This window comes from Protopterus annectens, chromosome 10.part0, assembly GCF_019279795.1.
Source record: "Protopterus annectens isolate FY-2018-M chromosome 10.part0, PAN1.0, whole genome shotgun sequence".
NCBI classification, from domain to species: Eukaryota; Metazoa; Chordata; order Ceratodontiformes; family Protopteridae; genus Protopterus; species Protopterus annectens.
Window position 1 is genome coordinate 1,444,985,096 of NC_056744.1, and position 22,430 is coordinate 1,445,007,525.

Genomic DNA, 22,430 nt, shown 5'->3' on the forward strand with positions numbered 1-22,430 from the left:
CTTAGCCAGGTTTCCCTCAATATCTCGCTCGGTCCGAGATATATCTTGATAGCCTCTCATAAATCTTCTACCCGGAAGATTTATAGTAGCAAATGGAAACGCTTCTCCTTTTGGGCAACGTCAAAAAACATAGATCCCTTTACAGCACCTATCCAGTCTATTCTAGATTTTCTAGCAGAACTCTTTCATTTAGGATCATCTGCATCTACCATTAGAGTTCAATTGGCTGCCATATCTAATTTTCATGTTGGTGTCTCGGAGTCTAGCATCATGGCTCACAAACTCTGTAAAGCCTTTTTAAGGGGCGTATTTCTTCTCAAACCTCCAAAGATCCCCCGCCTCAATGGGATTTGAACGTGGTTCTGGCATCCTTAATCCTTCCCCCCCTTCGAACCGGCAGCTTCATGATGTCCTTCAAGGATGCAACTGCAGTCCTGACATATGGGTTGTCCTGCCTCAGGCAGCCCTTCGGTCGGCCGGATTCCAAAGTCTGGGTCCGGCGTCGGCTGATGTCGCTCTTTCCCCGACGTCAGAGCGCCTGGGTTATAAAAGCATCAGCCGACGCCATCTTCAGTCTTTCTTGCCGCGCGGCGCCCGAAGCAGAAGCAGTTCGCAAGTGCCGGTCGGCCAGCTCCTGTGTTTTCAGCTACTGAAGTCTTCAAAAAAGCTAAGTACCCCGTTGGGGACCTTTTCTTGCCTCAGCCGATGTCAGATAAAACTGTAAAAGTTAATAATTGTTTAACTTGTGGGAAACAAATACCTCATAAGGATTTCCACTCTTACTGCTTACCCTGCCTAGGCCCAGAACACAACGTCTCGGCCTGTACAGCTTGTGCTTCTTTCAATAAACGCACTCTTAGGCGTCGGTCAGAGTTTGCACAGGATTATTTTGGGGAAGATTTCTGTTGTATCATGCCGTCGGAGCTTCCGACAGCACATTTACCTAAAAAACGGAAGGATAAGGACAGACACCCGCGGTCTCGACCGACACCACGCTTAGGCCTACCGCGAGTGTCTGTCTCCTCTGAGCTGGTTTCACAACCGCTACAGACCGACGACACCGCCCCACCGGTTACTTCGGTACCGGAGGCCAGCTCGGTGCCGGTTTCTGTTCTCCCCTCTGAGACCATAGCCCAGGATATTTCTGACACCATTTCAGTGGATAAGACTACTCCAGCACGTGGGGCTGCTAGGCCTCCAGTGTCTATGTCCATTAAGGCCTACACACTTGCTAAGGCTGCCAAGCAGGCTAAGTCTCTCCCTCCAAGATCTGTTTCTCTGGGATCCACTTCTGGTTCTCAAATTTTAAGTTTAGCTGAGGACCTTATTTCTTTAATTAGGGGTTCTCAGCCACATCCAGATAGAGGCTCTCAGCCACCTTTTGTCAAGAGGCCTAGGGTTGAGCAGGTAGATCCCCAGTCCTCCGATGAGGCCTCAGGTGATTCTGCACATTCAGACTACCAGGGGGAGGCCTTCCCGGCCTACGAGGATTCTGATGCGGAGGAATCCATTCCCTCTGCTTCTCCTCCTGAGGAGTTTTCCTTTGGGGAAACGCTTCATTCCATGAGGGAACACTTCAAATGGCAAGTCCAAGAATACTCAGATTCTAGGAAAAGGTTAAGGGAATTTTTAAAGCTATCTCAGCATAGACCCTTAGCTATTCCTCCAGTTTTAAATGTTTTAGATGATGTATACTTAGAATCTAGTGTTTCCCCTGACTCCCTCCCCCCTGCTCCTGTCATGCCAGACAGGTACTACAGGGTCCCAGACACGCATCAATTTCTGTATAAGGGCCATACTGCTGATCCTGAAACTATTTCTCAGGGGCCTAAAGGGGTTTCCTCCACTACTGTTAAGAATCCACTTCCTTCGGAAAGAGATTCTAGGGCTCTAGAAAGGTGGGGCAAGAAAGTATATACATCTTCCACCCTTTCTGTGCGAGCATTAAATTGTCAATTTCATATGATTCAGTATCAGGAATACATGTTGGATGACTTGCAAAAGAAATTGGCTTCCCCTGAACCATTAGATAGAAAAGGGTTACAGGAATTGGTTCATAATACTCAGCAGGTTAGCAGCCATTTCCTTCCGTGTGGATATGATGCATTGGAAGCTTCATGTAGAGCAGCAATGACAGGTGCGGTCATACGCAGACATGCTTGGTTAAAGGAACAAACATTGCCAGACCATGTGAAAATTAAGCTTTTGGACGCACCACTAGAGAAACATAAGCTATTTGGTGCTACTGCACAAGAGGTTTTAAAGAAAATAGAGGAAAAGGCAAAATCAGTGCAAACAGATTTCCTCCAGGTACAGCCTCCAAGATTCAGCAGGAATTGGCCTTCTAAGCATTGGGCCTTTCCAGACACAGACAAATTTCAAAGAGGCAAAAACAGACGTGGCAGAGGTAGAGGGCAAACTCGAGGCTCCTACGGAGGACGCCAATGGCAGCCTCCAAACCAGAGAGGTGGGGCAGGACCTTCCACTGCTCCACAGGGACAATCTCAATGACTTGACTTTGACCCCGCCATCCAGGGCTCAATTAGAAGCACCTTTGGGCACAAATCCAGGGCTCAATTAGAAGCACCTTTCGGTGGAAAATTATCTTTAGTCTCACAAAATTGGCACAATATTACAAAGGACAAATGGATACTGGACATAATAGACAAAGGATACAGATTCCATTTTCATACATTACCAACAAGACATGGAAGGCCAAGTCTGCCACCAAATCAAAGGGCAGAGGCACTAACAAATAACAAACCTACTTCAAATAAAAGCAATAGAGAAGGTTCCTTCTGCAGAACAAGGCCAAGGATTTTATTCAAGATTGTTCCTTGTTCCAAGAAAAGAAAACCAATGGAGACCCATTCTGGACTTGTCCGCACTGAATACTTACATTATTGTGCCAAAATTCAAAATGCTGACTTTACAGCAACTCCTTCCCATGCTGGGCAAGGGGTCTTGGCTGGTAACTCTGGACCTCAAGGAGGCATACCTGCATGTCCCAATCAGACAAAGTTGCAGAAGATACCTCATATTTCTTTCAGGCTCAGAGCATTATCAATTCCCAGCATTGCCCTTTGGCTTATCTACTGCGCCCAGAGTGTTCACTAAATGCTTGGCATCAGTAATTGCACATTGCAGACTCCAGGGGATACAAATATACCCTTACCTGGACGACTGCCTTATACAAGCGGACAGCCAACAAGCCTTGTTAAAAAACTTGGACTATGTCATTCACCTACTGCAGGCCTTGGGATACACAGTCAATATTCAGAAATCAAGTCTCGTACCATCCCAACAAATACCTTTCCTGGGTGCCACACTGGACACAAACACCCAGATGGCGTTTCTGACAAAAGAAAAAACAAAAACAATTACCAGACTACTTCAGAAAATTAGCAACACACACCCAGATGACTGCAAGGAAAATCCTGCAGGCCCTGGGTTTCATGGCATCTTGCATTCTTCTGATTCCACACGCAAGGCTGCATATGAGGAAACTACAGTGGTATCTAAAAAGTCTATGGTCTCAACACAGCCACAGCCTGGAAGCATTGATCCCACTCATTCCATGCCTTCAAAAGGAATTCCTGTGGTGGGCTCAAGCAAGCCAGATAAGGTCTGCCTTTCAGCAAGCCTCATACAAGTCAAACCATAACAACAGACGCCTCAGACCATGGATGGGGGCGCACATGGAGGGCAGATGCATTCAAGGACAATGGATACAAAAAGAAAAGCACCTGCACATCAACCAAAAAGAAATACTGGCAGTGATGCATGCAATCAAGGCCTTCGAAAAGTTCATGCATCAGGGCCATCTACTAATAAAGACAGACAATACCACAGTTATGTGGTACATAAACAAGCAAGGAGGTACCCATTCCTACCCTCTTTGCAGACTGGCAATGCATCTTTGGGATATTTCCCTACAATTGAAAATAGAGCTACAATCCCAGTTTGTACCAGGGAAGGACAATGTTCTGGCGGACAGCCTAAGCAGAAACATCATGGATCCACACGAAGGATGTTGCATCCAGACATTTTCTTACAAATAACTCAAGCATGGGGAAGGCCGGACATAGATCTTTTTGCCTCCCACCTCAATCACCATCTGAAAAAGTTTTGCACAAGGACATACCATCCTCAAGCATGGAAGGTGGATGCTCTCTCCTTCAGTTGGAACTCTCTAGCACTATATGCCTTCCCACTTCTTTCTTTGATGACCAAGGTGTTGCTAAAGATCAAGACAGAGCAACCGAAAGTCATTCTGATAGCTCCAGACTGGCCAAGACAACACTGGTACCCACTGCTACGGAGCTTGACACACACCAATCCGTGGCTCCTTCCTCAAGGGCCACTTCTGACACAGCACAATTACAGGACACTACACCCCAGCTTGAAAACATTGAAGCTGACAGCTTGGAAGATTCCATGACTATTCCTCAGGATACTCTTTCCAAAAGGGTAAAAGATATCATCCTGGAGGCGCGCAGACCTTCCACTAGAAAAACATACTCAGCAAAATGGAAGAGATTTCTTATCTGGAACAGCAAAAAGGGTCAAGACCCATCAGTGTTGAGCATTCCACAGATCCTAGAATATTTGGCTGAAATGCTCCACAATGGCCTTTCATATTCTTCCATAAAAATACATGCTTCAGCAATATCTGCCAAATATAACACTGATCCGCCTGTATTTTCTCATCCATTGCTAAGACAGTTTCTAAGAGGTATAAAGAACATCAACCCTCCAATGAAACCACCAGTGCCTGCATGGGACCTCAACTTCATGCTGGAAAAATGAACTCTTCCTCCCTTTGAACCAGCAGCATCTTCAAAGTTGAAATTTCTGTCTTGGAAGACAGCTTTCCTTCTGGCAGTAACCTCAGCAAGAAGAGTCTCTGAGCTACAGGCCCTTATGGCAATACAACCATTTCTCATTTTTCATCAGGACAGAGTTTCTTTGAGAACCAATCTGTCATTCATGCCAAAGGTGGTATCCAGGGTGTCCCTGAATCAAGCTATTCACCTGCCTACCTTCTTTCCCAATCCTCAAAATAAAGGAGAGAGACTTCTGCACACCTTGGACGTACACAGACAGTTACGCTACTACTTGGACAGAACAAAGTCTTTCAGAAAATCTGAACAGCTTTTTGTAGCTTGCGCTGCTGGATTGCAGGGAAAAGCAATTTCCAAACAGACAATTTCTAAATGGATTGGAAATTGCATTCGATTCTGCTACTCTTTTTTCATGGAAAAACTGTGCCAGCTGACATCAGGCCACATTCCACCAGAGCTACAGCCACCTCCACAGCCTTAAGAGGAGTGGCAACAAAGGACATTTTAGAAGCTGCTACATGGAGCTCCGTGTATACATTTTCCAAACATTACAACCTGCCTTTATATTCCAGATCCAGAGCAGGGTTTGCTTCTGCAGTCCTGCAGGGCATTTTAGCTACACCATCTTTGTCTTAGTGCCTGCCACCCCCAGGTTGGCTATGATATTCAACCCATATGTCAGGACTGCAGTTGCATCCTTGAAGGACATAGTACAGTTTTGTACCTACCATAAATGTAGATGTCCGATAGGTATGCAACTGCAGTCAGGTTTTCCCGCCCACCTACCCCTCTGTGGTATTCTTTTGGGTTTCTACCCCTCATTTTAGCTACCTGGGGTAATCTTTTATGGTGTATTTGTGTTTATGTTGTTGTACTTGTCTGGAATTTTTCTCTATTTTCAAAATTTAGCCTTCCTTAGAGGGCACCTGGCATCTGGGGCAAGAAACACTGAAGAAGATGGCGTCGGCTGACGCTTTTATACCCCAGGCGCTCTGACGTTAGGGAAAGGGCGACATCAGCCGACGCCGGACCCAGACGTTGGAATCCAGCCGACCGAAGGGCTGCCTGAGGCAGGACAACTCATATGTCAGGACTGCAGTTGCATACCTATCGGACATCTACTACATTTATGGTAGGTACAAAACTGTACTTTCTCTGAAGTTGCTTTCTTGGAAGACACTTTTTCTAGTAGCTATAACTTCAGCGAGAAGGGTATCTGAACTCCATGCTCTGTGCAGTCGTCCTCCTTACTTAGTGTTTCACAAAGATAGGGTATCCCTCCGTACTAATCCATCCTTTTTGCCCAAAGTTTCCTCTCAAGTAAACCTAAACCAAATTATTGATCTCCCCGTTTTTTTCCCTAACTATTCAAACAGGTCGGAACAATAGCTACATTTTTTGGATGTTCATCGCCAACTTAGATATTACTTAGATAGGACTAAACAATTCAGGAAATCTCATCAATTGTTTCTGTCATATGCGGAAGGAAAATTGGGCCTTCCTGTTACTAAAGTATCCCTCTCTAGATGGCTCACCTCTACAATTACCTTCATCTATGAGATAAGACATCAAAAACTACCCTCAAGACCTAGAGCTCATTCAACTAGGGCATTGGCTACATCCATAGCTTTTCAGGATAGACTGCCAATAGATTCCATTTGTGCAGCAGCCACCTGGGCTTCTCATACATTCATTTCACATTACAAATTGGACATGGTTTCCAGAAGCCGTGCCAATTTTGGTTCCACTGTTCTCAAGAGTCTGTTCCGATAGGCCACCCGGGATAAGGTGCTAGGGACGCGGTCCCATCCAGCAAGAATGAAGGCGAGATGGACAACTTAACATTAAGAAGTTATGTACCTACCATAACGTTCCATGTTAGTTGTCTTCTTCTCGCCTTCTTTCTTGCGTCCCACCCTCCTTCCCCCAAGCCTGGACAGACCGACAGGAATTCAGTTTGTGTTCTTCCTCTGGAAGTTGTCATTCCCACACGTTCTTCCACCACTTTGTCTCCTTTCTTAGGTCTGCAATACCTTTCACGCAGGTTATTTTGAGGTGGGTTTCCCTACTCCATTCTATGGAGACTAGTGTTGCTTGGTATAGCTATCAAACGAGATCTGAGTAGTTACCGCCTAGCATTGTGGGATATAGGGGAGCCTTGAACCGGTGGAATTAGCTCTCGAGCTTTAGTATTGGCCGAGTCGGAGCTGAGGATCGGCTCCGAACCCATCCAGCAAGAAAGAAGGCGAGAAGAAGACAACTAACATGGAACGTTGTGGTAGGTACATAACTTCTTATTTTGTTTTATGTCTCTTAATAGGAATTTGTGGAAAAAACATACTCTGCATTGCCAGCAACCCCCCCCCATCCATGGTAACTCTATGGACTACACCACAGTGATCCGAAGAAAGGGGAATGGTATGAGGAACCAGTTTCGGCTACAGCAGAATTGCCCACCTGTGGCTGAGGCAAATTACCAGCTTGCTGTGGTGGAAAAGGCTGCTTAATAATCTCTCTTTCTTTTTGTGACTGGGTTAAGGTCTGAATGAGGGACTGGTACTTTGTTCCATGGCCAGGCCAAAAATGTGATAGTTTCCTGGGAAAGCTTAGTAGCAGTAAAGGAGTTACGTAGCAAAAAGTAACATTTCCCAGAAAGAAAAAAAAGTATTAGTAGTTTAAACACTTCAGCAGTTTCAAAAAGTAAAATAGTTTCTCCACATAAAAAGTTGTTTTAAACAACTTTTAACCACAAAATTTAAAAAATGGGTGTGCTCCCATTTAAGTCTTAGAGTCAACAAAAACACTTTTTTGTAGCTTAAAAGTACTTTAGGAGAGAAAAAAAAACACATTTTCTCAAGTTAAAAAAATTGTGGAAGGTTTTCCCAGAAACTAACTTGTTTGCCCAGCAATGGGACAACGTTAGCTGACCACTGATCTTTGAAAGCCCTCAGAGGGACACTGTTTTTGGAGGCAGGAAAGCTCCAATGGGCTTTGCGCCCATACCTGTATTAGTTAACTCAGCTTGAGCTGACTAATGGTTTGGGCATGTGGAAGGTACCCTGAAGCTTTGGAAGCTAGACAGGTGTTATTTCTTATGCAGGATATAACCCATGTAGCTTATTCTACAGTACCAGTGATCATTCGAACATTTACTTTTTTTTATAGTAAGTGTCCTTACACTGCTGCAGTCTTTTCCAGCCATAAAATAAATGCTTTCTTGAGTAGTAGTCCTCTCTTTCCACTTTACTTGTGCTGTTTTTTTTTTTGGTATCTTTTGGTGTACTGCTGCTAAAAGTTTGGTAAGTGAGTGTCCTTAAGTTGCGTATCTGTCACTCTCTAACAGGAGCTACCAGACCCATTATTTCTGGGTGCTCAAAACAGGCACATAAACTCATTACTTTGGATATACAGCATCTATTCTAGTTTTACCTTCACAGGGACTAAAAGAACAGGTGGCTAGACTACCATTTTTTTCCCTAATGGTAATGAAGGTCCATTCAACAGACAGACTGTTTGAAAATGCAGTACCCCAAGATTTTAAGGGCTGCATCAGAAGGCAAGTAGCCAGGTGCTGACTGTAAGATGGCCGTTTCAAAATGTAAGAAAAGTATACTCACATAAGTTTAATGCAATAAGAAGTCAGAATTATCCACGCAACACAATTAAAATGGCTCACAAAAGCAGCTAGCATAGCATTAACTTGTTTGTTGAGCATATAGATAGAGATAAGGTATGTGAAACACTGTATTTGGCCATATGTCGCGTTCCTTGGCATGATGCATGTGATACAGTGAGGTGTTTTGTTTTAATTATTCTCTTAGTTATCTTCAGTCTGCAGATGTTTGTATTTGCTTAGTAAATGAAAGTAATATGCGTGTTCATTTATTTAGGTGCGTGGTGTTGGAACTGGCGGCATTGTATCTACAGCTTTTTGCCTTCTGTATAAATTGTTCACTTTAAAACTGACTAGAAAGCAAGTGATGGGACTTATAACACACACAGATTCTCCATATATACGAGCTCTTGGATTCATGTATATTAGGTATGTAACATTTTTGGTAGTTTTCAATCACTGTTGCATTTCTAAAAGCCATGAAATCTAGGTATTTATGTTTGCGTGCATTTTAAATCAAAGGTACACACAGCCTCCTACAGACTTATGGGACTGGTTTGAACCCTACCTTGATGATGAGGAGGTATGTCTACAAGGGTAATATATTTTTTGTTTTATTTTATGTTGCATGCTTATTTTTAGAATTGATGTATCGAGATAGTTTGCATCTAGTAGCATTCATTTTGATGTACTTGTCAATCTTGATAAAAAATGTTGACCTTAGTTTGAAGATACAGTTCTTATTTCTATGTGTAGATGTAATGCTTTCGACATTTACCTGTTTTTGTTGTGCAGAAACCTTTTCAATGTTTTCTTTAGCTTTGCGTAATCCGTAGACTTATTACATGAATACATCTGAGAGAAAATGCAGTCGACTGATTTTAATTTTTCTGTTCCCTTTCATCTTTATTGATGATCTGTGTGACATTTTGGCTCCAGGAATTAAATGAGTTGCTAACAGTTTTCATCCTTTAATCTTTGGTTTGATTCTTCAGTCTTGCTCATGTGACTGAGCAAGTCCTTTAACCAGGTGTGCACTTATCATCCCAGAAAGTTGGCATTTTTGTCTAGTAGGTTTTAATCAGATTAAAAAAACTTGAATGCACTGCTGAAATTTTGGAGTGGGCTCTTCATTAAAGGAACAAGTAACTTTGGGTGGGTGGATTTGCAGTTTATCCACTCTGCATCTATTTTCTTCAGTGTGTCTTTCAGGATAGTAACTTCAGATGAATGTTGTGCATTGAGCTTGAAATTACATGGGTTGCATCTCTTTCTCGTCTGATTTTATTAGGGTATGGTGCACATGGCATGTATATGTTTTGAAACCAAACTGCTGATGTCCTTCAAGGATGCATCTGCAGTTCTTACAAATGGGTTGTCCTGTCGTCAGGCAGCCCTTCGGTCGGCCGGATTCCAAAGTCTGGGTCTGGCCTCGGCTGGTGTCGCACCTCACCCGACGTCATAGCTGCAGTTCTTCGGGTATAAAGGCATCAGCCGACGCCATTTTCCTCAGTCTTTCTTGCCGTGGCGCCAAGCAGAAGCTGTTCGCAAGTGCCGGTCGGTCAGATCCAGAGATTACTACTACCGAATACTACTTCGAAGACTTCTAAAAAGCTAAGTACCCCGTTGGGGACTCTTTCTTGCCTCAGCCGATGTCAGAAAAAGTGAATAACTGTTTAACTTGTGGGAAACAAATACCTCATAAAGATTTCCACTCTTACTGCTTACCTTGTTTAGGCCCAGACCACGACGTAGCAGCTTGTTTAGCCTGTGCTTCTTTCAACCGACGGACGCTTAGACGTCGGTCGGAGTTTGCTGAACAGTTTTTCAGCTCAGATTTTGCGTACATAATGCCGTCGGATCCTCCGACTTCACAAGTTAAGAAACGCAAAGAAAAGGACTGACCCTCGCAGTCCGCGGTTTCGGCCGAAACCGCGGTTAAGCAAACCGCGAGTGTCTCGGTTTCGGCCGAAACCGAGCAAACGGTTCTATCTTCAGCCGAATCCATGACTACTACCGAGGCCCCTTCTAACCTGGTTGAATCGGCCTCTGAAATTCAACCTGCTACTGTGGTTTCACAAGAATTATCGGACACCATCCCTTTGGATGTTTCAACCCCTGCACGTGGTGCTGCTAGGCCTGCAGCCATGTCCATAAAGGCCTTTGCCAGGGCTAAAGCAGCCAAAACTTCTAAGTCTGTGCCTGTTAAGCCCCCCTCTCACAGGCCCAGTTCCAGTTCCCAAATGCTCACTCTGGCAGAGGATCTCATCTCTTTAATAAGGGGATCCCAACCTCATCCAGACAGGGCCTCTCAACCTCCTCCAGAAAAGAGACCTAGAGCAGAGCCCCTGAGCCAGTGTCCTCAGATGATTCTTCTGATGATACAGACAATACAGACCATCCAGAGGCTCCTTTTTCTCCTTATGAAGACTCGATGCTGAGGAATCGATTCCTTCTGCCTCTCCACCAGAGGAATTTTCCTTTGGGGAAACCTTACATGCCATGAGAGAGCAATTCCAATGGCAGGGACAAGATTTCTCAGATTCAAGGAAAAGGCTTAGGACTTTTTTGCATTTACCACAACATAGGCCTTTAGCTATACCTCCAGTTCTTCCTGTTGTAGATGATGCATTTAATGATGCTTGCACTGCTCCTGATACTTTGCCTCCAGCCCCTGCTAAGCCCGATAGGTTCTACAGGGTCCCGGACACACATCACCATTTATACAAGGCTCCTTTTGCCGATCCCGAGACTATCTCCCAGGGGCCTAAGGCAGAAGCTTCGACCTCAGTTAAAAACCCTCTCCCCTCTGAAAGGGAATCCAGGTCCTTAGAGAGATGGGGTAAAAAAGTATACACCTCTGCTACTCTCTCAGCTAGGGCATTGAACTGTCAGTTTCATATGATCCAATACCAGGAGTTTATGCTTGATCAGTTAACTAAGAAACTGTCCTCTGATGATTCTTTAGATAAGAAATATGTTCTAGAAATGGTGCATAACATTCAGCAGGTTAGTAACCATTCTTTAAAATGTGGCTATGATGCACTGGAGGCTTCCTTTAGATCAGCCATGACTGGCACAGTTATAAGAAGGCATGCATGGTTGAAAGAACAGGTCTTGCCGGATCATGTTAAAGCAAAACTATTAGATGCTCCTATGGATAAGGTCAGTTTATTTGGTTCTCCTGCTCAGCAGGTACTGAAGAAAATAGAAGAGAAGGCAAAATCTGTACAAACAGTGAATGATTTCTTACAGGTTCAGCCTCCAAGGTTTAGCAGGAACTGGCCTTCCAAAAATTGGTCCTTTCCAGACTCCTCTAAAACACAGAGAGGCAGGAATAGGCGTTCAAGAGGCAGAAATCAATCCAGAGGAGGTGCCTACAGGGGACGCCAGTGGCAAGGTAACAACCAGCGAGGCACAGACACAACTACTACCACTGCAACAGGACAATCACAGTGACTTGGCTCTGGCACCGCCTACCAGGAAACAAATAGCAGCACCCTTAGGCGGAAAGTTAGCCTTATTTTCAAAAAACTGGCACTACATCACAAGAGACAAGTGGATTTTGCAAACTATAGACCAAGGCTACAGGTTTCATTTCCATACTTTACCAGGAAAACGAGGAATGCCAAACCTACCACCAAATCAAAAGACAGAAGCTCTAAAACAAATAGCTCAATTAGCAAAGATGAGAGCTGTGGAAAGGGTACCATCTATGGAACAAGGAAAGGGATTTTACTCCAGACTATTCCTGGTACCAAGAAAAGAGAAAAATTGGAGGCCTATTGTCGACCTGTCCGCTTTAAACACATTCATCATTGTTCCAAAATTCAAAATGCTGACCCTACAGCAACTTCTTCCCATGCTGGGCAAGGAGTATTGGCTGGTGACTCTAGATCTCAAGGAGGCATATCTGCACGTCCCCATACGACCAAATTGCAGAAGATACCTCAGATTTCTTGCAGTATCAGAGCATTATCAGTTCTCAGCATTGCCCTTTGGCTTATCTACTGCGCCCAGAGTGCACGAAATGCCTGGCATCAGTAATCGCTCACTGCAGGCTTCAGGGAATCCAAATATATCCATACCTGGACGACTGCCTGATACAAGCGGACAACAAAGACAAGCTAACAGAGGACTTACAAAGAGTCATTTGCTTACTGCAAGCCCTGGGATATACAGTCAATATAAAAAAATCAAGACTGATACCATCCCAAAGAATAACCTTCTTAGGTGCAGAATTGGACACAGTAAAACAGATGGCATTCCTAACTGCAGAAAAACAAGAACAACTTCCTCTCTACTTCTTGGCATTAACAAAGCAGAACAAACTAACAGCAAGGAAAGTACTGCAGGCCTTGGGCTTCATGGCATCCTGCATAATCCTGGTCCCTCATGCCAGACTGCATATGACAAAGCTACAGTGGTACCTGAAGAATTTATGGTCTCAACACAGGCACAGCCTAGAAACCGAAATACCACTGATCCCATGCCTGAAACAAGAGTTCCTATGGTGGGCTCAGGCATGCCAGTCAAACCCAGGTTTGCCCTTCCACAGCATTCAACCAAGCCAAACCATCACAACGGACGCCTCAGACCTCGGTTGGGGGGCCCACATGCTGGACAAGTGCATACAAGGCTTATGGACTCCAGATCAGCTGCACCTGCACATAAATCAAAAGGAAATGTTGGCAGTAAAACTAGCAATCCAGAATTTCAGACCATTCCTCCAAGAAGGGCAGTTGATGATAAGGACAGACAACACCACAGTCATGTGGTACATCAACAAACAGGAGGCACTCATTCATACCCTCTATGCCGGATGGCACTGGACCTATGGAATATGGCTCTGAGCTACAACATTCAGTTACAAGCAATTTTTGTACCGGGAAAAGAAAACATCCTAGCAGACCTATTAAGCAGAACTACCTCGGATGCTCACGAATGGATGCTACACCCGGACATCTTCAAGGTCATCACAAGGAAATGGGGACTGCCACAAATAGACCTATTCGCATCCCCACTCAATCACCAGCTCAAGAAATTCTGCACAAGGACGTACCACCCACTTGCTTGGAAGGTGGACTCTCTATCCTTCAGTTGGAAAGGCCTGACAGCATATGCATTCCCACCTCTTCCTTTGATGCACAAGGTGCTATTGAAAATCAAAGAGGAACGTCCAAGGATCATTCTGATAGCTCCAGACTGGCCAAGACAACATTGGTACCCATTACTGAGGAGCATGTCTCTGGGGAAAATGTGGACACTACCCCTGATTCCTTTGCTGTTAACTCAGAGCGGCTACAACACCCTGCATCCAAACCTGAAAACTCTGCAGCTGACTGCCTGGAACATTACATAAGAGCAACTAACCCAGATTTATCCCAAAGGGTTAAAGACATTACCCTTGAGGCCCGCAGACCTTCAACAAGAAGGAACTATGCAGGAAAATGGAAAAGGTTTCTCATTTGGAGTGCTGAAAGGGGAAAAGATGTGCCAAAGGTAGACATTGCCAACATCCTGGAGTATTTGGCAGAGCTTTTTCATACAGGCCTGTCCTATTCCTCCATCAAGATACATGCATCAGCTATTTCTGCAGAATACAGCTTCGATCCCCCTGTCTTCTCGCATCCTCCACTCAGGCAGTTTCTGAGAGGAATTAAAAATGTAAAACCTCCTAGGAAACCACCATTACCAGCATGGGACTTGAACTTTGTGCTAGAAAAATTGACACTCCCCCCTTTCGAACCAGCAGCAACAGCAGATCTTCAACACCTATCCTGGAAAACTGCTTTTCTGCTGGCAATTACCTCAGCAAGAAGGGTTTCTGAGCTACAGGCTTTAATGGCAGTACAACCCTTCCTAATCTTCCATCAAGATAGTGTCCATGAGAACAAATCCTACATTTATGCCTAAGGTGGTATCCAGAGTGTCTCTAAACCAGGCTATCCACCTACCTACCTTCTTCCCCAATCCACAGAACAGGGGGGAAAGACTGCTGCATACTTTGGATGTACATAGACAGTTGCGCTACTACCTGGACAGAACCAAGGGCAATAGAAAACTGACCAGCTTCTGGTAGCATATGCAACAGGAAAGGAAGGAAAAGCAATTTCAAAACAGACAATCTCCAAGTGGATAGGAAATTGCATCAGATTCTGTTACTCCTACCATGGAAAGCAAATTCCACAGAACATAAGGCCTCATTCTACAAGGGCTACAGCCACTACCACAGCTTTCTTACGAGGAGTGGCTACCAAGGACATTATAGAGGCTGCTACTTGGACCTCCGTGCATACATTTGCCAAGCATTATAACTTACCTTTATACTCTAGATCCCGAGCAGGGTTTGCCACTGCTGTTTTGCAAGGGATCCTAACTACACCATAATTTCTTCTTCCTCCTCCCCTATTTTGGCTATGGTATTCTACCCATTTGTAAGGACTGCAGATGCATCCTTGAAGGACATAGTACAGTTTTGTACCTACCATAAATGTAGATGTCCGAACAGGAATGCATCTGCAGTCAGGATTACCCACCCTCCTTCCCCTCTGTGGTATTCCTAGGGTATTTGCCCATCTAATAGCTAGCTGGGGGGGATCTCTTATGGTGTATTTGTTTGTATATATGTACATACATGCTTATTTTTTGTGTTTGCCTTCTACCATTTGGAAACATTGGCATTTATCCAAAATTTAGCTATCTATCCAAGAGGGCAACTGGCATCTGGGGCAAGAAACACTGAGGAAAATGGCGTCGGCTGATGCCTTTATACCCGAAGAACTGCAGCTATGACGTTGGGTGAAGTGCGACACCAGCCGAGGCCAGACCCAGACTTTGGAATCCGGCCGACCGAAGGGCTGCCTGACGACAGGACAACCCATTTGTAAGGACTGCAGATGCATTCCTGTTCGGACATCTACATTTATGGTAGGTACAAAACTGTACTGTTTACCTTGTATGTTCTCTTACCATTTCACTGACTGACACCAAGAATTATACTACTTTTAGTTGTATTTATTAGTTGCTATAGAAAGATGGGGCAGTACTTGAAACCAGAATTTAAAAAAAAAAATGTATATATTTCCTTAATTATCTGATCTGATGATGTCAGTCTCATTTATCCATGACTGGTGGTTTGGTTCTGAATATTGTAACTGACTCTATAGTTACTACAGCTCGCGGTGACCAAAAACTCTCAAACTTATGTTCTACCCACAGTGCCTGTCGCCTAGATGCATACCTTGGATCTCTTTGCTGCTTCCAGAGACAGATGCGTTTTCCACAGCTCTCAAGCTAAGTCAGTTTTTTTTTCCCCTCTATCTATAACCTTCCTTTGCTATATATTCTACTTATTTCTATGTGATTTCTGCCCTCACCCTTTTAGTCAATACAAGTTGTATTCTCTGACGAAGGCCATCTCTGGTGCTGACAGAGAAGAAAGTGAAATGTCTGCCTCATCGGCCTTTCTTTTTTTGACAAAAAATGGAAAGAACAGAAACAGTTCAGGGACACCTTCTTCCTTGACACTGTCTTCTAGATGGCACAGAGCTTCAGTTTAAGTTCCTCTAAACTGACAGCTTCTAAGCATATTGTTATAGTTCCGACAGCAACTATGGAATCAATGCCCTTTATTGGAGTCTGCATCTTCAGCACCAGAGGGTCTTGGGTTCCAAAACAAATATTGCTTCAGTTCCGATAGCTTTTATGGAACTGATAGCCTTTTTGGTATTTGCATCTTAGGTTCTGAAACAAATATTGCTTCAGTTCTTACAGCATCTGTGGAACCAAGTAGCCTTATCAGAGGCTTTCCATCAGCGCCGACCCTCTCAGCCCCGATGTAACCTTTTCAGGATACTTGCTGGGACAGTGCACTCCTTTGAGTCTTTACAGTGTTCAGCCCCAACCCTTCCAGCGCTGACTGCATTAATTCCAGAGATGCTCTTACTTCCGGAATCGCTGATTACTCTGAGCTCTTCGGCCTTTCAGATTAGGAGACCTCTCTTGGGAAGGCAGAGTCTGTGCTGTCGACTCTGGGGAGCAGGTGTTGACTCTTACTTTTTGCACCAGTCCCACATCTCTGTGCATCGGCATTAATTGCTTCGGCCCTGACTTCTGCTTCGGCCTGATGTTCTTCGTGTTTCACTGTTGCAGTCATTACATTTGGGTAATCTGCTGGCAGGTTGCCCTCAGTCGGCCTGAGTTCTCAGTCGGCCCGAATTCCAAAGTCTTGGGTCCTGCATCGGTTGCTGTCTTCTCTTTCATGACGTCAGGTCGTCATGGGTATAAAACATGCAGCCAATGCCATTTTCTTTAGTCTTTGTTGCCGTGCGGTGCCCAAAGCAGAAGCATTTCGCAAGTGCCAGTTGGCAGACTACTGAAATATTCGAAGTTTGAGTTTCAGAACCGAAGTCTTCACTAAAGCTAAGTACCCTGTTCGGTAAAAAGCAAGAAAAAAGTTTCCCTATGTCAGAAAAAGTTGTTAATTGTATTACTTGTGAGAAGCACCTCATAAGGATTTCCATTTATACTGTATTCCTTGCATAGGCCCTGATTACAACGTGCCTGGCTGTCAGTTTTGTGCTAGATTTAACCAACACACTGTTAAGCGTCTGTATATTTTTGCATCAACATATTTTGGAAACTGATTTAACTACCCAGAAGTGTCAGATAGCAGTCAGACTACCGGAGTACGTAAAAAACTCAAAGAAAAGACAGAGAAAGGCAGTCAAGATCCAAAACCGACTACGGAGCTTCTAAGCCTGTCACCGGTTCGCAGGTACTCAGTGAGGCGCTTTGGCAGCCCCTGATGCCCGCTACCTTCAAGTCGCATGCCTCTACCGGCACCCATGTGGAGTCCGGCATGCCACAAGATACTTAAGGTATTGGACCGATGGATGTATTTCCCTTGGATGGGTCGGTAGCCGCTGAGCAGGCACCGGCTTCTGAGGGTGTATTCAGACCTCAACATTTGTATATCAAACCGACGACAGCTGCAAAACCAAAGACAAAAGCAACTTCTAAATCTAAAAAAAGATGCCTGAGCCACATGCACAGGCCTCTATGCCTAAAAAAGAGATGATCAAAATGGCTGAAGACCTTATTACCTTGATCAGTGGTACCCATCCCCCCTCCAGATAAGAGGCCTAGGCAAGATACTGATTATGAATCCCGAAAAAGAAGTGAATTCCGCTAAAGAACGCTCAGCAGAACAAAAAACAATGTAAATATTGGTCTAGATATTACATGGTTCCTGATTCCCATCAGTTTTTATACAAGAATCCTTCTGCTGATCCTGAAACCATTTCTCAGGGTCCTAAGGGAGTTAAGGCCGCTTCTGCCAAAAATCCCATTCCTACTGAAAAGGATTCTCGATCCTTAGAAAGATGGGGCAAAAAGGTGTACACTTCTGCTACTTTGTCCATTAGGGCTTTAAACTGTCAGTTTCATATGCTAAAATACCGGCCATTTCTCTTGTCTGTTTTAAAACAAAAGCTTACTTCCGTTTCTGCCTGTGCAGATGACAAGGAATTACATGACTTATTGCATGCCACTGAACAGGTTGGGAAGCATGGTTTACACTGTGGATTTGATGCCTTGGAGGCTTCTTGTAGGGCTGCAGCCTCTGACACAGTCATTAGATGGCATGCATGGCTAAAGGAACAAAATTTGCCTGAACAAGTAAAGGCTAAATTATTGGATGCTCCTGTTCAGCATAATGTTTTGTTTGGATCAAAAGCTGAAGAGGTGATTAAAAAGATGGAGGATAAGGCGAAATCCATGCAAACAGTTAAAGATTTCTTACAAGTACAGCCACCTAGATTTAGCAGGAATTGGCCTTCAAAAAATTGGTCCTTTCCCACTTCAGACAGGCCTCAGAGGGGTAGATATAGACGCTCCAGAGGAAGGCCTCAAACACAAGCTGCTTATAGACCAAGACAGTGGACTGCTTCCACCCCTAGGGGAGGAGAGGACAGGTCACAAACTCAAAGGAAACAAACTCAATGACTCCCTCTGTTGGGCTACAGGAATTTCTTGCCTGGAAGCCCCTCTCGGAGGAAAACTCTCTCTTTTTTATCAAAATTGGACTCAAATAACCCAAGACAAGTGGCTTTTGGATGTGGTTTTAAGAGGTTACAAATTCCATTTTCATACCTTGCCAAGGCCAAGCGGATGGCCAGACCTTCAAAAACATCAATGTACGGAGGCCTTAAACCAGGTGGAAGCTCTTTTGGCTATGAATGCCATAGAACTGGTTCCACTTTCAGAGATGGGAAAAGGTTTTTACTCAAGGATCTTTCTAGTCCCAAGGAAGCAAAACTCATGGAGACCCATTCTGGATTGGTCGGTCTTGAACACCTTTCTAGAGATTCCAAAATTCAAGATGCTTACTCTACAGCAGCTACTTCCAATGCTGTCCAAAGATGCATGGATGGTAACTTTGGATTTAAAGGAGGCATAGTTACACATTCCCATCAGGCAGGATAGCAGAAAATACCTCAGGTTCAAGGCCGGATCGAGGCACTTTCAATTCTCTGCGCTGCCCTTTGGATTGTCTACTGCGCCCAGGGTCTTTACCAAATGCCTGGCTCCAGTAGTAGCTTACTGCAGACTCAAGGGAATTCAAATTTACCCTTATCTGGACGATTGTCTAATTCAGGCAGACAGCAAGGATGCCTTACTCCAACATCTAGAATTTGTACAGAACCTCCTCAAGTTCCTGGGATTCTCGGTAAACATAAAGTCAAATTTGACACCATCACAACAGATAACTTTTCTGGGTGCACTTCTAAACACCACAACCCAGATGGCATTTCTGACATCTGAAAAACAATTACAGCTGGCTTCAACTTTCAGAACCTTGGCAACTTTAATTCAACTATCTGCAAGGAAATTCCTGCAGGCTTTCGGTTACATGGCCTCCTGCATCCTTCTCATACCATATGCAAGACTACACATGAGGAAAATACAGTGGTACCTAAAAAGTGTATGGTCTCAGCATTACCACAGTTTAGACGTATACTGATCTCCGTCCTTCCTTGCCTTCAAAAAGAATTTCTTTGTTGGTCCAGGGCATGTGCTCTAAACAAAGGGAAACCCTTCTGTCTGCCTCCTGCCACTCAGATTCTAACCACGGACGCCTCGGATTATGCTTGGGGAGCCCATTTTCAGGGCAGTTGTCTGCAGGGCCTTTGGACAAAGGATCAGAAGCACCTGCATATCAACTTAAAGGAAATGTTAGCCGTTCAGAAAGCTCTGTTGGCCTACAGGAATCTTTTACAACCAGGACAGCTGCTAATACGGACAGACAACACCACAGTTATGTGGTACATAAACAAGCAAGGGGGATCTCATTCCTACCCCCTTTCCAGACTAGCCATGGATCTATGGAACACAGCTCTAGCTTGCAATCTGGATCTTCAAGCTCAGTTTGTACCAGGGAAACAAAACGTCCTGGCAGACAGCCTGAGCAGAAACCTTTTGGAGCCACACAAGTGGATGCTGGACACCAAAATATTCAGGATAACAGCAGTCTGGGGATGTCCTCACCTAGACCTCTTTGCATCCCATCTCAATCATCAACTACAGAATTTTTGCACCAGGACTTTCCACAGAGAAGCTTGGAAAGTGGATGCCCTGTCATTCAGTTGGAGGAACCTCTCGGGATATGCCTTTCCGCCTCTTCCTCTTCTTCCACGGGTTTTATTGAAGATAAAACAGGACAAGCCCAAGATGATAATCTTGCTGGCTCCAAATTGGCCTCTGCAGTTTTGGTATCCAACTCTAAAAAAACCTATGCCTGAAGCCCCCTTGGGTTTTACCTTAGTCTCCGAACCTTCTGTCCCAACATCAGGGTCAGGTTCTACACTCTCATGTCAGAACTCTCAGCATGGCGGCCTGGTTAATCCAGGGCCTTTGATTTCTTCTTTACTACCCAAGCAGGTTATGGATGTCATTTTAGAAGCCAGACGTCCTAGCACTAGAAAATCTTATGCAGGAAAATGGAAAAGGATTTTGTTCCTGGATGCAGGCTCAGGATTCTGATCCTCTTCTTCCTAACATTACTTTAATTTTACTTTACTTGACAGATCTCTTACATACGGGTCTCTCTCTTCCATTAAGATACATGCCTCTGCTATTTCTGCTCGTTATAATACAGACCCTCCCATCTTTTCCCACCAGCTCATGAGACACTTTTTCAGAGGAGCTAAGAACTTAAGACCTCCTAGATCTCCTCCTATTCCTGCTTGGGATCTCAACTATGTTTTGGAAAAACTAACCTTGCCTCCTTTTGACCCTGCTGCCTCTTCTGACATTAAGTTTTTATCTTGGAAGACAGCTATCCTGTTAGCCTTAACCTCTGCCAGGAGAGTTTGAGTTACAAGCTCTTATGGCTGTGGAACCTTATATTTTTTCATCAAGACAGGGTATCTTTGATGACTAATCCTACCTTCATGCCTATGGTGGTTTCCAAAGTGGCTTTAAATCAAACTATCCACTTGCCAACCTTTTTCCCCACTCCTCAAAATAAAGGGGAAAGGATCTTACATTCCTTGGATGTACACAGACAACTACGTTTTTACCTGAACAGAACCAAGAACATCAGAAAATCTGAACAATTGTTTGTTTCTTATGCTTAAAGTTCCCAAGGTAAAGCCATTTCAAAACAGACCATTTCTAAATGGATTGCTCATGGAATCAGATTTTGTTATTCACACCATGGAAAGCAAATACCAGGGAGTATACGGACTCATTCCACCAGAGCTGCTGCCACTTCTGTGGCCTTCCTCAGGGGAGTTCCTACCAAAGACATTTTGGAAGCTGCAACTTGGAGTTCAGTGCATACTTTTTCTAAGCACTACAATCTACCTCTCTCTACTCTTAAGTCTAGGGCAGGCTTTGCCTCTGCAGTCTTGCAGGGCCTTTTAGCCACCCCTTCCTCTTTATGACCACCTCCCTTTCTTTCAGCTTTGGGATTCTACCCTACAGTCATGACTGCAACAGAGAAACACGATGAACATAGTACAGTTGTGTACACCTACCATAAATGTAGATGTTCGAGTGTCTTCACTGTTGCAGTCTGGGTTTCCCTCCCTCCTGTCCCCTCTCATTTTTACTTTTGTGTATTTCCTTTTTTCACCATTCTTCTGAGGTATATTGGAAAGGTTATGGGACCTTTTTCATTTTGGGACTCCTGACATCTGGGGCAAGAAAAACTGAAGAAGATGGCGTCGGCTGTCAGCTTTGTACTCCTGGCGCTCTGACATCAGGGAGCATGGTTGAACAGCCGACGCCGGACCCAGACTTTGGGATTCTGGCCGACCGAGGGCTGCCTGCCAGCAGGGGAGAACCCTACAGTCATGACTGCAACAGTGAAGGCACTCTAACATCTACATTTATGGTAGGTGTACGCAACTGTACTTTCTAAAGGGATTGCCAGTAGCGAATTTGACAATGTTATTATAGGAAGTTGCTAATTTGTTAAGGTTAGTTTTTTTAAGGTTGGTAAATATAGGTGAAGCATACAGAAGGGTTGAAATTAGATGGGAGTGAGTGATCTTGGCTCTAGCTGTTGAGGTTAAAAAAGGTTTTATTCTATATAAGGAACCTATTTATCTGTTGACTATTTTAATGGTGTTTATATGGTAATCAAATGAGAGATTATTGTCAATGGTAATTCCTAAATGTTTAGTGGTAGAGTCCGGGAGAATAACAGTGCCATTATTTGAAGAGATTGAGAAATCTAAGGGGGGGGGGCTAGTAGTGGGTGTAAAGAGAAGGAGTTTAGTTTTTTTAGCATTAAGTAAGAGGCAACGTTTGGTAAACCATGTTTCTACAGTGTTGAAAACATTTTGAGTAAGAGAATGTAGTTCAGATGGAGAGTTTGCTGAACAAATTAGTGTGGAGTCATCTGCATATTGAATACAGGTGGCTTCAGGGATTGCTACGTGAAGATCATTAATAAATATTGA

The 22,430-nt window shown here is 44.2% G+C and overlaps 1 protein-coding gene across 1 annotated transcript in view; it reads left to right on the forward strand.

The window, feature by feature from the left end:
- PRPF38B (pre-mRNA processing factor 38B) overlaps positions 1-22,430 on the forward strand; it is a 582,581-nt gene that overhangs the window by 225,164 nt on the left and 334,987 nt on the right. The window contains exons 3-4 of the mRNA XM_044086066.1: positions 8,735-8,886; positions 8,980-9,040. Of these exons, the coding sequence (XP_043942001.1) occupies positions 8,735-8,886; positions 8,980-9,040 (213 nt within the window). The remainder of the gene's footprint in view (positions 1-8,734; positions 8,887-8,979; positions 9,041-22,430) is intronic.